At 43.2% G+C, this 16709-nt stretch overlaps 1 protein-coding gene across 18 annotated transcripts in view; it reads left to right on the forward strand.

Moving 5' to 3' along the window:
• Nucleotides 1–4211: 4211 nt before the first annotated feature.
• The window catches only part of MYCBP2 (MYC binding protein 2), a 174244-nt gene continuing 161746 nt past the window's right edge, over nucleotides 4212–16709 (forward strand). For 14 of the 18 annotated variants that reach the window (XM_030270810.4, XM_030270861.4, XM_030270808.4 and 11 more), the window contains exon 1: nucleotides 4213–4893. In XM_030270810.4, the coding sequence (XP_030126670.4) occupies nucleotides 4622–4893 (272 nt within the window). In that variant the 5' untranslated portion in view covers nucleotides 4213–4621. Of the gene's footprint in view, nucleotides 4894–16709 lie in introns of all 18 variants that reach the window. The other 4 variants (XM_030270789.4, XM_030270803.4, XM_030270836.4 and 1 more) reach the window with 1 other exon arrangement.

Here is a 16709-nt window from a genome sequence, read left to right on the forward strand (position 1 = left end):
TATTTATTTGTAGTTACAAACAGGGGAATTCCAGGCTTTGTTTAGGGTCTTTTTTTGAATGTAGAATTAAAAATAAATTTGGTGAGTTGCATTTTTAAATTTTTTTTTTTTTAATATGTGTGTTTTGTTTTCCTTCATTTGTTCTGCATACCCAAAGTAAACCTGAGTAAACATAAGTTAGTGGCACTATTTGACCTGGAAAACAAATGTATAGTGAGGAATAAGCACCTCCATTGTAGCACGGAGAAGAAAGTCTTGTCTTCAATATGGAGGCAGTACAGTTCCTGTCCTGTGCTTTCTATCAGTAAAGAGTTCTTTATAATAGAAAAACACATGACAAAAATTGTGCTGTGAAATTTTGTGATTTTGGTGTTTGTGTGTGTGTATGTCCCTAAAAATAATGAAATCTCAAAATAAATGTTGACAACTTATATAATGATAGATTTCCATTACAGAGTAATAATGCCAAAACAGACACCAGCTTGGTGGAACTATGTGGTGGAAAATGGTCCTTTTAACTAATCATGTAAACAGCCTCACATCTTGTCAGCAACATAAGCTTAATGACCAAAAGATTTTTTTTTCCGCTATTACTGATTTAAGTTAAATTTCTGGAGAAAATGTGTTGGTAAGAGTTAGTTCCTTCAGGCAAAGAATTCTAAAATCACCTGACTGTAGTAAATTTCAAGTTTTACTGCAGAAGTACTAAATTCTACGGTTCATAACTTCCTGGGTTCAATGTGCTATGTAAACTGTCTAGTACACAAATTTTAAAGTTGTCTTACTATAGATTCACTTCTTGCTCGTGTAAAAATTACTGCATTGGTTTATATAGTATTTTGAAAGCTTAAAAAAAAAGGCCTGGAAATATAATCAAATAGTATAAGGGTTAGGTTATGAAATCATGGAACTTTCTACTTTACGTTCTGTCATGCAAAATATGGGGATTACCTGGTAATCCTAGTTCTGCTGTGTTGAAACTCACATTTGTACAACACTGATCCATGTGAGCCGTGACAGTGAATAAGATAGGCTATCAGATTCTGATTCTTTATGACATGCAAACAATTTTCTCTCCTAAAACTTATTTATAAAAGTGGCAAGTGAATGAACACAACTGCTGTAAACCCCACTTTAAAGTAAAAGGGAGAGGCCGATGGACAAAGCACTCCTTTCAGTGCCAGCAGGAAGATGTTTGCAAACAGGAAAGGAGCTGGGTGCTGTCAGAAGTAAGACATATTCTGCACAAAGTAGCTTTGCTCAGTGGACTGAGTTTGTTCTGATGGTATAATAAATCCATCTTTCAAACACATACTGCTAGACCTCTGCAGGCACAGAAAGCAAAGCGCTAATCTGGTGCAAACAGTCTCCAAAACTACACTATCCCTAAGGAGAAAAGAAAAAAAAGAAACAAACAACAGAAAACAACACCAATTAACAAGCAAGAAAATAGATTTGAACTGCTAATGATTTTATCCCAGAAATGCAGAATACGCGTTAGGCTAACTACAAGAGTATAGTCAATATCAGATCTAGCATAAGGTTGGACCAAATGAAATGTGTATTTCTGAATGTTCTTACATGGCACAGTAGTGATATTGTTGCCCACAATCGGTGTCAGAATATGAAACAAGAGTACCACAGTCCAAATAAAGAAATAAATAAAGGAAAAAGAAAAGATGGTTTCCTGGGAGGACAAATAAAGAAGTGAAAATATAGCTGTGAATGAGGACTGAACACCCAGCTCCCACTTTGTGCCATTAAGAAGCTCACAAGTTGGACATTTGTTTGTATTTTGAGTGAAGAGAGATTATAAGCGGACTAGAAGAAGATACAGTGTTATCCTGGCCTGGCAAATCCTGGTTGCCTTGTCAAACTCCATAGCTCATCATAGACTACAGCTTATGGTGGACTCCGCACTCCAGGCACCTTGCAAGATCCACACAAACTGAAGAACACTTGAGATAAAAACAGATGTGAAATACAAGTTGCAGTTTGCAAATAATGCTCACCCCACTGTGAGTGGCTCTGTAAACACAAGCCCAGACAAATTCTAGAGTTTGCAGCAATATGCAAGAATTGCAATAAATTGCATCACTTTTGTAAAAGTTTGCCAGTGCTTATTGCCCATGCAGTAAGATGGCTACAGTGGCAACAGCGCAGAATAATTTTGAGATGAGACATCCAATGTTGTACCAGAACACAATCCTTTTGTCAGGCAGTGTGTGTTTGGTGAAGGAAAAATCACTATTTGGATATAAAGCTTAGAATAAAACAAAAATATGAGTTCAAGGGGGTGGATTTGCTGGTTTTACTTTTTTTCATGTCTGTTTTTTCCATGTGTGTTTGTTTGTTTATTTGAGATGCATTTGTTTTATTGTTTATTTATTTTTGTTTCTTTGTTTTTATGGATCTTGTCTGTAGGAATGATTCTAGGTAATTCCTAGAAGAGGAGCTAGAAAGACTTATCACTGATTCTAATAGGGAAGGTGCTTTGGTGGTGCTTAACACCATAAGACATGGTACTTGTTTTCTTATGGCTCCTTTTGATCACTGCTGGAGTGTTATTTTCCTTTTCTTTCTTATTTTTTTCTTTCTCCACCCACTACAGTATAAGAATTATAACTGAAAGCTTTTTATGTAGTTAATGCTTTAAATATTTCTGGAATGGTCTCTAGTTGTGTCTAAATGCATCATAAAGTAGCTTTTTCTTCAGTGGCAGCATTACTCTGGTTGAGTACCTGAACAGTTACCTTTGTGAAAACCTGCATGAATTTACTGGTTTCAACATCTCTAGTTCTCTGTTTTAAAAAAGTACCTGAAATTTAGCTTGAAGATTAAGTATTGGTGGGCATTACACAAGCTTAAGAAAGATGGCAATTGCATAGTTCTGTTATATTTGCTATTATTTAATCTCAGGCACATGTTATGCTTCTGGTTGTCCTGAGCAGGCCAAGAGGAGTCATGATCCTTATGGGTCACATCCATTCCAGGTATTCTGTGACTCTATGATTATGCAGAAATTGTTTACAAAAATATTTATCTGTAGTTACAAGCAGGGGAATTCCAGGCTTTGTTTAGGGCCTTTTTTGAATGTAGAATTAAAAATAAGAAAACATATCAGCACATACCTTCTTTGGATGACAGCTTTCTGCAGACTGTGATCCAAACCACATCTGGCATGAAGTATTTAAAAAATTATTTATTATTATTTATTACATATTCTGGCCTATACACTTCAAGTTTGCAGCTGTATAAAGTGGTATAAAGTACGGCAAAAGTGCAGGGCTACAACTCCAACAGATAAAAAGCTGTAATGTAAGTGACCTGATGATAAGAAAGTGCCTGCTGCCATGCCTCACTTATCCTCTAAAAGCTACTAAGCTGTCCTGGAGATACTGAAGGCAACTTAAGGAAAATTTTGCCTGATGTGGCAACTCGATTTAGCAGACTCTGCCTCAAGTCAGGGAGGATATTGCTCCTGGGAAAAGATCCTTCCTAGGTAGCATAACACAGCACAGAAACAAGGTGTAGGAATTGGACACCTCAATAAAACACTATTGTGACAGACACTTTACAAATACCTGAGAGGTTGAAGTCAAGTGGCACGAGGGTCAGAACAACAGCCTTAAGTCTCAAACTGCGCCAGGGGAGGTTTAGGTTGGATATTAGGGGAATTTGTTCATAGAAAGGGTGAGCAGACATTGGAATGGACTGTCCGGGGAGGTGGTGAGTCATTCCCTACACACCTCGCTAGAGGTGTGTAGGGAAAGACTGGGCATTAATGCCATGGTGTAACTGACAAGGCGATGGTTCGGTCATAGGTTGGGCTCGATGATGTCTGAGGTATTTTCCAACCCAACGGATCCTGTGATGTGCACTCCCAACAGGGCGCAGAAGCTCCGTGCGGATACCCGCCTCCCGGGCCCGCGCAGCCCGACCTCGCTCGGGCGTGACCGCGGGGGTGGGAGGCTGGTCCCCCGGCCGCGCTCGGTGCTCCGGGCCCCCGGCCGCGCTCGGTGCTCCGGGCCCCCGGCCGCGCTCGGTGCTCCGGGCCCTCGGCGCTCCTGCCACCCGCAGCAGGTGCTGCTCCCGCCCGCCCATCCCGGATTTCCCGGGGGCCGCGCGGGGCGGGCGGGACAGCGCATGCGCCCGGCGGCCGCGCTGCCCGCGGGAGGGAGGCGGGGCCGGGGCGGCCGTGCGGGGAGAGGGCGGCGGCAGCGCCGATCACAAACTCCGGAGGGGAAGCGACACCGCCGGCCTCCGCCCCCCACCCCCACACACACACTCCCTGTAGCGGGAAGGGGGAAGCAAGCAGCCCGCCCCCACTCCCCAGTCCCAGCGGTGCACGGTCCTTCCCGGGACTCGGTGGCGGCGGGCGCTGTGCCCGGAGCGGAAGGCGAGCGGCGGGTAGCTGGGGCCTGGAGCCGCCGCTGGAGGAGGGGAAGAGCGGGGTGTTCCCGCATCGCGGGTGGATGCGCAGCCTGAAGGGCGGCTCCTGCGGCGCCTCCTGCGGCCTCGCCATGGCCGGGCCCCGGCGGTGAAGGCAGCGGGAGCCGCCTGTGTCCGCGCCGTGCCAGGAGGCGGCGCCTCCGCAAGCAGGGGGCGGGCGGGGAGGGGGATGAGCAGCGCCGCAGCCGCCGCCGCCTCTGCGGGAGCCGCCGCCGCCTGCACCGGGGCCGAGCGCGGCTACTCCTTCTCCTCCGGCGGCGCCGCTCCGGCTATGGGGCCCGAGGAGGGCTCGGCCGGTGGGCTGGGAGCCCTGCCCGCGCCGCCGCTGGGCTGCCGGAGCCGCTACCAGCTGCTGCTCTCCGGGAAGGCCCTGGCCGACAGATACCGGAGGATTTACACGGCGGCGCTGAGCGACCGCGAGCTGGGGAGCCACCCGGGCAGGTAACGCGCGCCGCGCCGGGCCAGACGTGCAGCCCCCGCCACCCCTCCCATCGCCGGCTGGGAGCGGCCCTGCGCCTGCACCTTCCTCCCTTCCCGGCAGCCGCCCTCCTCATCCTCATCCCCGCCCCCGTGGCGGGCAGCGCGGGTGTCCCCCCTGCCACGTGGCCGCGCCGCCGCGCCCCGGGGGACGGACGGAGGGAAGGGGCGGTGATGTAACCCGGCGGCTGCCCAGGTGCCGCCCGGGCCCCGCCGCTTGCTTGGCCGGCGATACCGCGCAGATGGCGCTGCCGCCCCCTCTCCCGGGGCCCTCCGGGACAGAGTTACCTGTGCCCGCCCCAGTGTGCGGCCCAGCTCCCCGGGGTGATGGAGAATGCCAGTGCTGGGACCTCGGGCGGATTGAGAATGCCCATGCTGGGACCCCGGGCAGAGCTCGCTCCGGCCAGGCTTGTCGGAACGGGCTGAATCCCGTGGTCTCTCCCGCGACAGGTTGCGCAGGGCACCCGCGGCTCCCGCTGGCCGTGTTACCCGAGTGAGGAACCGTGGTGCTTTTTCCATGTATAGGGCCTGCCTTTAGCTACCCTGCGTTATTTTCCTCCTCCTCCTCAGGTCATGTTCCCCCTTTGCCACCGCCGTGTAGGCGGCCTCGGTGTCTGGACGGAGGCAGCGCCTTGCGGGGGGGGAGCCGGGGGTTGTGGGGTGCGGTGTAGCCCCACCTGGTTCCCGAGCAGCCCTTCCCCGGCGATGATGCCCCTCAGGGCTCCCGTTCCCGGCCCTGCCAGCCGGCTCTGGGGCCGCCGCAGGGCGCCTGTTGCTCCTCCGGCCGGGAATGCCGCCCTGCCCTGCTCCCGGGCGGGGAGGGGGCTGCGGCGGTGCGGAGCCGCGGGGAAGAGAGGGGAGGCCGCCCTTACCCCGCAGCCCCGGCCCTGCCCGGGCGGACCCTCCCGGCCCCACAGGCCGTGGCGGGGTGCCCGGGCTCGCTGTGTGAAGGGCTCCCCTGTGGTGCCCGGGCTCTCCCCATTGTTTCCTCCAAAGGTCGCTGAGGATGTGGATGATACTAAACCGGCACCTTCCTGTTTTCTCATCCTGGGCTGCTGCTCAGGCTGTGATGTGGGTGGCCGGGTCGTATGGAGAGCTTTGAGTCACGGTTGTTTCAAGTTTGCAAAGGGTTGTAAAGCACGAGGAGGTTGCCTGCTTGGCTTCTTCAGGTTGTTGTCGGACTTGACAGTAGGGTTTACGCCCCACCCCCCTCGCCCCAGAAAGCTGTGTCTAGGAATGGCGTTCACATAAGACACACACCTTTCCCCATTTGCTTATGGTTAATGCTGGAAACGTGGACTGATAACATGGGTACTTGACATCTTTGCAACTATTGACTTCTTTTCAGTGTATGATAGGGAAACTATAGTTTTTCTTTCCCCCCTGAAGACCAGCAAGTGTTTTCTTACTCCACGTATTCCTTAGTCCGGTGCTTTATACTTTTTTCATTAAATCTCTTTCTGCTTTTGAGCTTTGTATCCTTTAATCCCGGGATTGCAAATGCTAAGTGTAAGGATACGACTACATGCAAAGAAATCACCTGTGCAATTGCTCCTCAGTGCTCAAATACCTGTCCGAATTTTGCCCAAAGGGGTCTGTATTTTTTAAAGCTGTAGTTTTGCATTAGTCATGTCCTCCATGTCTTTTGGTTTCAGGATGATTCAACCACTATCCCTTATACTTAAAATTGTAGAAAATACTAGCTTTAGGTGGGTGTAAATGTTAATGCTTCTCTTAATGTTTTTGAGGTCAAGTCAAAGAAGACAGATTCCTTGTACAGAGTAAACAAGTTATATTAAGATTTGGCAAGTAAATCTGCCAAATTACCCAGTAGTTAATACTGGTGAATACAGTCAATGTGTCTTGGACTTCTGAGAGGAGGTTTAGTAATTATCTAGTTTCCTGCTATCACTGCCCCCACTATCTTATGTGGCAGACTGATGGCAGCCAAGATACTGCTTATGGTCTCCACCTTTTCTACATATTGGTGTCAAAATACTGCAAAATACTCCAGCTGCCTGGTAGACTTAAACAGAAATGGTCAAAAATGTGCCTTTTTACAAAACTAATACAAATTCCTAATATTTTCTAAGGAGAGCTTTAAATTTAACTGTGGCTGCATCTAGTTGCTATGGTAGAAAACAGTGCTAGGTAATTAAATAGACAGAAGTCATCTTAAGCTTAGGTTATGACAGAAGTCCTAACTTGATTTTTATATATATGGAAAATCTGAAGCCTCTTTATCAGTAAGATTGTCAATAACAGTGTTTGTGACTACAAAAATGACTTGAAGTAGCTGAAAAAAGCTAAACAAATTGGCTGATCAACAGTAATAAAATTCTTCTTGTGTTCCAAGAAGACTAATGTGAAGAACAATAGTGCAACCTATTTGCCATAAATTGATGTGGAATTTTTGCTTCAAGTCTGCAGAATTATACTCTGCACTTCATGGGCTGTGACCAGTGCCTGTCTCAGTAAGTACTTCTATGGCAAACCTAACTTTAATGTTTATGAAGAACTGGCAAGCAGTATGAAAATGCTTTTGTGTAGACAAGGAAATCAAACATTGTGGCGATTATCTGAAAGTCACAAGATTAGTATCACATTTGCAAGGTGTTTGTACTGGCTGTCATCGGAAGGGATGAATATCACGTGTTGGTTGAGTAGGATGCAGTAATTGGCTGTGAAACAGAACCAGCAATGCTTTGCATTTCCTCATGATACAGGCTACAGTGGCATGAACATTGGTCTCCACAGGAGATGGGTTGGTCAGTGTGCTTGCTCCCCTTGCCGTGCTGACATACTACTTCTATGGTGTCTTGTAATAACACATTAGAGACTCACTCTGGGTTAAAATTAACTTGACAAAACTGGTTTGTTGTAATCCGGACTAATTCCCTGATCTGGCTCACCTTGTGATTGCACTTGTGACAGCATGAGGTGAAGGGTTACACAAAGATTTTTGAGTACAGAGAGGCAGAAGCAAAGAAACTTATTTTTGTCACTCGTGCCAGGCAAATAATTTTATGAAAGGAAACAGAAAAAACTATCTAATTCTGCAATTTAACATGCCGTTATCTTTGGGGATATAAGTGTTAAGGATCTGCTGTAGTACTACCAGCAGATAGTACTATCAGCAGATACTATCTGCTTTGTGGCCACTGAAGTATTTGAAAATAACTGCATAATGTCTGTCTAGTATAACCATTGAAGTGTGTAAAACACTAGTAGGAAGTGCTGACCTCTTCAGAGGGCAACAAAAAATCCATGTTAAACTGTTGTCTTGTATGCTGGGTTCTGGGTGGACAAAACTGCAAGTGGGTACTGGTTTTAGTGCTGTACCAAAGCTCTGTATTTGCAAAGTAAGGGATTTCTGATTTTCCCATTTTTGCTGTCTTCAAATACACTTTTTCTGTAGTATAACGTAATCCTAACAAACATCCCTATCCATCTGAATTGCTGCTATTATTGCTTGTGCATCCTGGGGGGTTTCCCTGAGTTGCCAGTCCCTTTCACTTATTTATGTACTTCTAGAATTATCAGTTAGGTTCAGCATGTTCTTTGAGACTTCTTGTCAAATATGGATAGCTATATAAATTCATAATGGCTTTAGTGCGACCTGTTTTGTAGTGGAAGTGTTCACTACATAATTTGAACTAACTTGAAATTGTTACATTATAATAGCAATGTATTCTAAAATGACAGTAAGTTCACATTCATGCCAAAATGACCATTACTTTGTTTGTAAAGTTGCTTCTCAACTTAGGTCCTTCAAAGAAAGAAAGCTTCTGTTTGTGTTGTGAACTCTAGCGTTGTGGTCTCACTGAGGCCAGGAAAATTTCAATGATGATGGGAATGTAAGATTTCTTATATTAACCAGAAATTATATGGGTGTTTTTACTAGCTATTTTGGCTGAAGAAGAGCCAGCCAACTTTATTTCATGTTGATTGTTTCAGCTGGATGATTACAGCAAATTTTGAAAGCAGGCCACTTATTCACACTTGTAATTGTAAATTATACATCCTCTGGACATTAGGTTAGTCTTTAGGCTTTTAAAAATTGATAGTCTTCCTTTATACCTTTACTTTTACTCAGTAAAGCAGTGCTTATTTGGAATGTTTCAAATATATATACTTGAAAATTTAGTGCAGAAATATTACTGAAGCTTCAGCTTTACCTTGCAAGGATGTAAAGATTTTGTGAAAACTATTTTTAAGTAAATTTTGGTATATGAGTTTGTGTTAATTTTATTGTTGGTACACAAGAAGGCCTTAATTTCTTCAGATCTAAAGCCTTTACAAAAGCTCTTAGCTTTTTTGGTTTGGAACTTGTTGCTCTTAATGTGGAATAATAATTGCAAAGAATTAGAAAGCATTTATTTAGTTAAAAAAATAAAGCTTATATATACAAAAACAAGTGAAATGGTAGTGGTGTTACATTACCTACTACATTTTCCTGCTTATTCCTGTGCAAAGGTTTGCTCCATAGGCCCTTTGCAACTGAAATATTCTAGTCTAGGTTATCTGTTTTTCAGTTCTTATGTTTTGTAGATGTAATTTCACAAAACAAAGTTCAAGTCTTGTGTAAACTAAAACTGTTTAATTGGGAAATTGATGTGCTGTTGAGTCTTAGATTAAGCTGTGCATTAGAAGACCTGATGAGAGTTGCTGTCTGCTCTATGCTTTTTAGCTGCAGTGTAGTTATGTTTTAAGACTGTGTTGCCCTATTGGTTAAGGGGGATTAGCAAATTACTAAAATAGTGTATTTGTACTTATTTATCTTATGTTCTGTTAAGGAAAGGAGTTTTATGTAGTAGTTTTTTTAAAAACCTCTAGTCATCTCTTAATCTAATGTGGTTGTATTTGTTCAGTGTTGGTGTAGGAGACATAATAGAAGCTGGAAAGACCCTAATAATATTGCATTGAGAGGCTTAAGATGGGCATTTCTTTGTGTATATTTATAAAAAATAATTATCATAATTTAGGTAAGTAATGGGAAAAATTAAAACAGAAATCCATGGTTTTTGGTAGGTTTTTGGATCTTGTATTTTTTAGTTTAAACTGAGAGGACATGTTAGTTAAAGTTTTGGTTTGTTACACAATCTGCTCTGGCACACTGATGGTTTGTTGTGTAGCAAGCTCAGGCAGTTAAGGTTGGGCTGGAGCAATTTAATAAGTTACCATTCCTTACTGCTAGCCATGTAAAATGTAGTAAATGTGTTTCCTGCATACTTAAAAACTTGATGTTGAATTTGTTTTTCTGCCATGTTAACTATCAGCTGTCAAGGTTTAGTTTTGGTTTTCCTCCCATATTATGATCTTCCTTCTGGCCAAAATATTTTGAAGATTTTTTTTTTTTAGTAAATTTTCCTCCTGAGGTATGACTATATATGTTTTGCCAAACCCATGCTTTAAAGATAAAGACTATTTATGTCTTTATAGAAAGTACATGGGATGTATGAATAACAGTTTTTGGTACTTCATGTAAACTGTTTTCCTAATCCTTCATTTACTTTGAAAACTTGATCCTTTGCAGCATTACTTGAACACGTGGTTACATTTTTGTCTTTTTCTTTCTTACCTTGCTTGCAGTGTACACTGCATTGTGCTCAGGTGCTAAGTGGAATAGTACTCCTATAATTAACTTATGTTGTAAATACATTTTGAAGCTGATCTATTCCTTTGGTCTTTCACAGCCAGTTCCTACCATTGTGCCCCTTCAAAGGATAAGTACTAGAAATTAACACAGGAGCATAGGCTCCATATGCTGTAAGTGACGGCATTAAGGCAGATGGTTTCTGTACTTTTAGATTTAGTGTTTTATATGTTTAAAAGCATATTGATAAGCTTTTTATTATTTTTAGTGTATAACAGTTATAGCATGTTATAGCTCATTCCCTTCAAGACTGATGAATCTGTTGATTGACTTAATTAGATGGACTAAAGCTGAATGATAGTTATTTCTTTGCATCTAGTATATCTATGACTACTTGGGCCTGAGAAAAATTTTTTGTTATTAGTGTAATAAATCTAAATTTATGCCTGTTGTACACATTATTAAAAAAACATCAAAAACTGACTTTCCTTGTCCCCACGTGAAACTGGAGATGTGTGGTTAGATTACTGCTGTTCCTTGTTTTCATTTTCTTCCCTTAACTGTTTTAGGCTTGTGTTCCAAGCATTATTGTCATATGTAATGGGTTTTAAACTCTTGAAAAATGCTTTATAGTTGCTATGAAAGGGTGTATGTGGTGTAACCTCAGTGGGCAGCCGAGCACTGCATGATTCCTTGGTTATTTCCCCCTGCAGTGGGGTGGGGGACAGCTGGAAGGATAATAGTGGGAAATCTCAGGGGCTGAGATAAAGACTGTGTTGTAGGTGAAGCAAAAGCTTTGTACAAGCAAAGCAACACAAGGAATTAATTCATTTCTTCCTTACCATCAGCAGGCTGATATTCAGCCATCTCCAGAAAAGCTAGGCTTCATCATTCCCAGTAACTTGGAAAGACAAAGACCATAACTCTGAATGTATTGTCCCCCCCACTTATTTCTTCCTCCCTGTTTTATATACTGAGCATGATGTCATATGGTAGGGAATAACCTTTTGGTTAGTTGGATTCAGCTGTCCCAGTTATATCCCCTCCCATCTTCTTGTACACCCCCAGCTTACTTGCTGGCAGGGCAGTGTGAAAAACTGGAAAGGCCTTGACCCTAAGTGTTAGTCAGCAACAGATAAAGCACAAGTGTGCTATCAACACTGTTTCCATCATAAATCCAAAACATACGAGCATGACACAAGCTGCTTGGAAGAAAATTTTTATTGTAGCCAAAGCCAGATAAGGTCAAAAAGTAGAAGTCTGTTGCGTGTAGCTTAAATTCACAGATGCCATGGTATTTAGATTATTTTGGCCATGATCTCTGTCAGTCTAGAAAAGTTTGTGTAGCTAAGAGGTTTAACCTCAATGGGATTAAAACAGGAGTCTTCCTCTTACTTCTCTACTGTGCTCCTTGTTGCACTTGGTAACATCTCTCATCTTTTCTATTGCTGTGTCTATACAGATCTGCAGCCAGTCATTTACGTTACACTGAGATGAGCTGGTTGTAAATAAATACCTTATTCTATTTTTATTTTTTCAGCCTCTTCATTATTTTGTTGCACAATGTTACATATAGTCATTTGTGACTTTCCTATCTGATTTGGCCTTGCTTTTCTCTCCCACTAGGCAATGCATAATTCTTTCAAACAGATGTACTCATATGTCTTCATTATTCTTGTATGTTTTCAGAGTAGGTATTCTGTTCCTTTTCTCTTCAAACCAATTGATTCTCTATCCACTTTTATTTCTAGAATGTACTGCTATACAGGATAGACCATTGACAGCTGTAAAACTGGTGAGTTTTCAGTTGTTTGCACTTGGCAGTTGTCTCCTTCTATTTGTTGCAGACTAAGTCAGAATTTCTTTGGTTTGCTTTTGATAGTAATCACTTTAAAGATTTTACACTGTCATTAACCACTAGTAATGGGCTTTTTCTTAGTAAGTATAGATTTTCCTTGACTCCACAGAGCATATTTGCTAAATTAAATTTCTGCTGATATGATTCTGTGTAAGATAGCTTTGTATATACACTATAATTTTGGTGGTTGTGTTTAGATAGGAGAGTGGCCCAAGGAGCAGGTCTTGTCATCTTTGCTGTGGTTGAATGACTATCCAAATGTAAAAAAAAAAAGTCATAACAATGTTTAAGGATAAATACTTTTGTCTGCATTGACAAACTTGAGGAATAAGAATTTCCTTGCATGTGTTCTTGCAGATCTAATTTAATAGATAGCATTGAAGTGAATAATGAAAAATCTGATAATTGCAGAAAAGAAACTCCAATTGTCAGTGGTTATAGTGAGAAACATTCTCTTTGTGTGGAGAACACTTTGGAGGGATGCTTTCTTTTAAGTTACTTTTCTTTATCTGAGACAGATTTATGTTGTTTTGAAAACCTTTTCAGTTACAAAAGGGATCAGATACTGTTTTGCACTTTAGTCATGGTCAAATGAAAATCAGTTCCATTTCACTTGTGCAGTGGGGTTTTAATTTCATTTTTAGAACCTGAAATATTTGTTTCTGTTATTATTGGAGAGGCCTTAGGATATTTCCAGCAGCTGGAAAAGCAGCTCCTTTCTTAAGCCTCCAGAGTTTTGGCTTCCAGAAAAATGGTAGTTGTTAAGAAAGTTATTGTCATAGTGAAATAGTCCTCAGTTATGAAATTAAAGTAATGATTTAAAAGATGTGTGATTTCAGCTCACCAACAATAGCACATAAAAATCCCAACTGGAAAATCAATGAGTGGGTGATCTTCTTTTTCAGTTCTGAATTTTTTAACCTTTTCTTTTCAGATGCCTTAGAAGCCTGGAGTAAACCTGTCCTGCTAGTCTGCCTATGTTTTTCTCTAATCCTGTGGTAATTGGATTGCAGCTGATGTTCCTTACCCTGATTTACGGATTTAGGGGGCAGGATTTTGATGATTTTTCCATTTGTAGATATACTGCTTAAGCCCTGACTTTCCTTTTATTATTGGCATGGATGAAAATTCACGTCAGAATGCTTGATTAATTATTTAAAGAAGATAGTGTGTAAGCTGATAATGGCTTGGAGAACATACACGTGGCTCTTTGAATGACAGTTGACTTATTGTCCATTTCACTAAAAATATTAAATTTTAGACTACGAAATAAAAATACCAATCATTTTAAATATTTGAGGTCATCTGATATAATATTCTCAGCAATCAAAAAATACTAAGCTTTTGTTATTTAGGGAAAGTATTGGTTCTCAGTGCTCTCAGTGCTGTTTTGAGGTCCACCTATCAAGCTTAAGTTTCCCACTCTAATGATTCTCACAGCTTAAATTCCTTAAAAATCTGTTGGCCTTGGTGAAAAATAACTGTAGGCAATCTACAGATACCTTCCAGGCAGGGAGAGCAGTGGATGTTCTGTACCTCAACTCAAGTAAGGCTTTTGGCACTGCCTTCCCCAGCATGCACAGCTGACAATGGGACGGGTTACATAAGTGGACAGTGAAGTAGATTGAGAACTGGCTGAGTGATTGGGCCTGGAGGTTTGTGATCTGTGACACAAAGGTGAGCCAGAGTCAAGTAATCAGTCATGTACCCTAGAAGCTGATATTGGGGCAAATGCTGTCTAACATCTTCATTAATGGCCTGCATGCTGGGATGGTGTCTCCCAGCAAGTTCCCATATGGTACAAAACAGAGTTCCTCATATACCACATGGTTGTGTTTGTGTTTAGAGGGATGTGGCCAGGCTGGAGATTTGGGCTAAGTGGAATTTTAAAGTGCAACAAGGGGAATTGCAGAAGTCTGCATCAGGGATGAAATAACACTTGGGGGCTGACCAACTGGGAGACAGCTCTGCAGGGAAGTAACTTTATGTACTGGTTGGTGACCATCTACGTGCCAGTAGTGCACTGCCATGGCAAAGGTGACAGACAGCCTCCTGGACTATGTTAGGAAGAGTGGTGTTGCCAGCTGGTTGAAGGAGGTGTTCTCTCCCCTCTCTGGTGAGGCTACATCTGAAGTGTCCAGTTCTGGGCTTCCCAGTAGAGGAGAGCTATACTGCAAAGAGTTAAGTGCAGGGTCATGTTGGTAATTAAGGATCTGGAGCTTTTCTGAGGGGCTGAGAGGGCTGGGACTATTAGCCTGGAGAAGAGGAGGTTCAGGAGTGATTTTTTAATGCAGTGAGGGAATGAAGATGGGAGAACCAGATGCTTGTCCCCCACCCTGACATGGCACTGATACGGCTCAGATCAAAATTCCAGTGCATTCCAAGAAAGCAGTTCTTCACTATGAGAAAGGTCAAGCATTGTTAGGTGTTGTCCAGAGAGGTAGTACTTTGGTAGTACTAAAAGTGCAACTGCACGTTGTAGTGGGCACCTTACTGTCTCTGACACTGCTTGAGCAGGAAGTTTGACAGAATCAGGCACAGAATCACAAAATGGTTGAGATGTGAAGTGACCTCTGAAGTTCATCTGGTCCACCCTCCTGCTCAAACAGGGCCATCTGGAGCCAGTTGCCAGATGACTTTGAATATGGATGGATACTCCACAGCCTTGCTTGCAACCTGTGCCAGAACTCAGTCACCATCACAGTAAAAAAAAGTTGCCTCAACAGGTTCCTTCTAACCTGAATGGTGTGATTCTATAATCCTTAAGAAAATAGAGCAGAAGGAGATGGGATCAATATAAAGTTTATTTGTCCTTTGAGAAGATGTGTCACAGGGAGCAAACATAGTGCTGAACAATCAGATCTTCCAGCAGAGCTGTGTTTTAATATGGTGGTTGTTGTGGTACTTGAAACAGAACTATTAAATGGTCTAGGTTGGAAAAGACCTTTAATATCACAGGGTTCCACTTCTCACCCAGCATTGCCAAGTCCACCACTAAACTGTGTCCCTGAGTGCCACATCTACACACCTATTAAATACTTCTGGTGGTGGCGATTCTACCACTCCCAGGGCAGTGTGTTCAGTTCTTGAAAACCCTTGTGCTGAATCATTTTCCCCCAATACTCAATTTGAACCTTCCCTGGTCCAGCTTGAGGCCATTTCTTCTTGTGCTGTTGCTGGTTACTTGAGAAGAGACTGACCTCCACCTGGCTACAACCATTTTTCAGAGTTTTGTACAGGGATAAGGTCTCCCCTGAGCCTTCCTTTCTCCAGGCTGAACAACCCAAGCTGTCTCAACCCTTCCTCATAGGACTTATTCTCCAGACACATAAACAGCTTTTCTGCCTTTCTCTGGGCACACTCCAGCACTTTTTGGAGTGAGGAGTCTAAAACCGTGCACAAGATGTGACCTCGACAGTGCATGTTACAGGGGGTGATCACTGCCCTGGCCTGCTGGCCTCACTATTTCTGATACAGGCCAAGATGTCATTGGCCTTCTTGGGCACCTGGGAATTCTGCTGGCTCATGTTCAGTAGCTGTTAACCAGCTCCCCCACACCCTTTTCTGATGGGCAGCTTTGCAGCCCTTCCCCCAACCTGTAGTGCTCCAACTGGTTGTCAAGACCCAAGTGCAGGAGCACTTGGCCTTGTTGAACCTCACACATCTGGCCTCAGCCCAGCAAAAAGTCCTCTCCCAAGCCACGACCTGCCAGTTTCTCCAAAAAAATGTTGTGAGAAACAGTGTCTAAAGGCTTTATAAAGGCCAGGTAGACAACATCCACAGCCTTTCCCACATCCACTAAATGGGACATCTGGTCATAGAAGGAGGTCAGGTTGGTCAAGCAGGACCTACTTTTCATAAACCTGTGTTGGCAGCCCTGGTCACCTGGTTGTCCTGTACGCGCCATGTGATGGCACTCAATATGATCTGCTCCATGACCTTCCCCAGCACTGAGGTCAGGCTCACAGGGCTGTAGTTTCTTGTGATTGGGTGGCACATTCACTGACTTTCAGTCAAGTGGAACCTCCCCAGTTAGGCAAAGCTGCTGGTAAATGATGATAGAAAGTGGTTCAATGAACACTTGTGCCAGCTCCTGCAGTACTATTTGGTGGATCCCACTGAGCCCTGTAGACTTGTGTGTGTCTAAGTGGTGTAGCAAGTCACTGAACATCTCCCCTTGGATGATGAGAACACAGCTGGACTGAGACAGAAGGGATTAAATATCTTACAGGATAGAGATTGTCCTCACCTTTCTTTTTGTTGTAAACATATTTTTAGAAATGTGTATCAGAACTTCATGCTATAGCTTGATATGAATAAAGGGAA

The sequence above is a fragment of the Taeniopygia guttata genome, chromosome 1 (assembly GCF_048771995.1).
Source record: "Taeniopygia guttata chromosome 1, bTaeGut7.mat, whole genome shotgun sequence".
Taxonomy (NCBI): Eukaryota; Metazoa; Chordata; class Aves; order Passeriformes; family Estrildidae; genus Taeniopygia; species Taeniopygia guttata.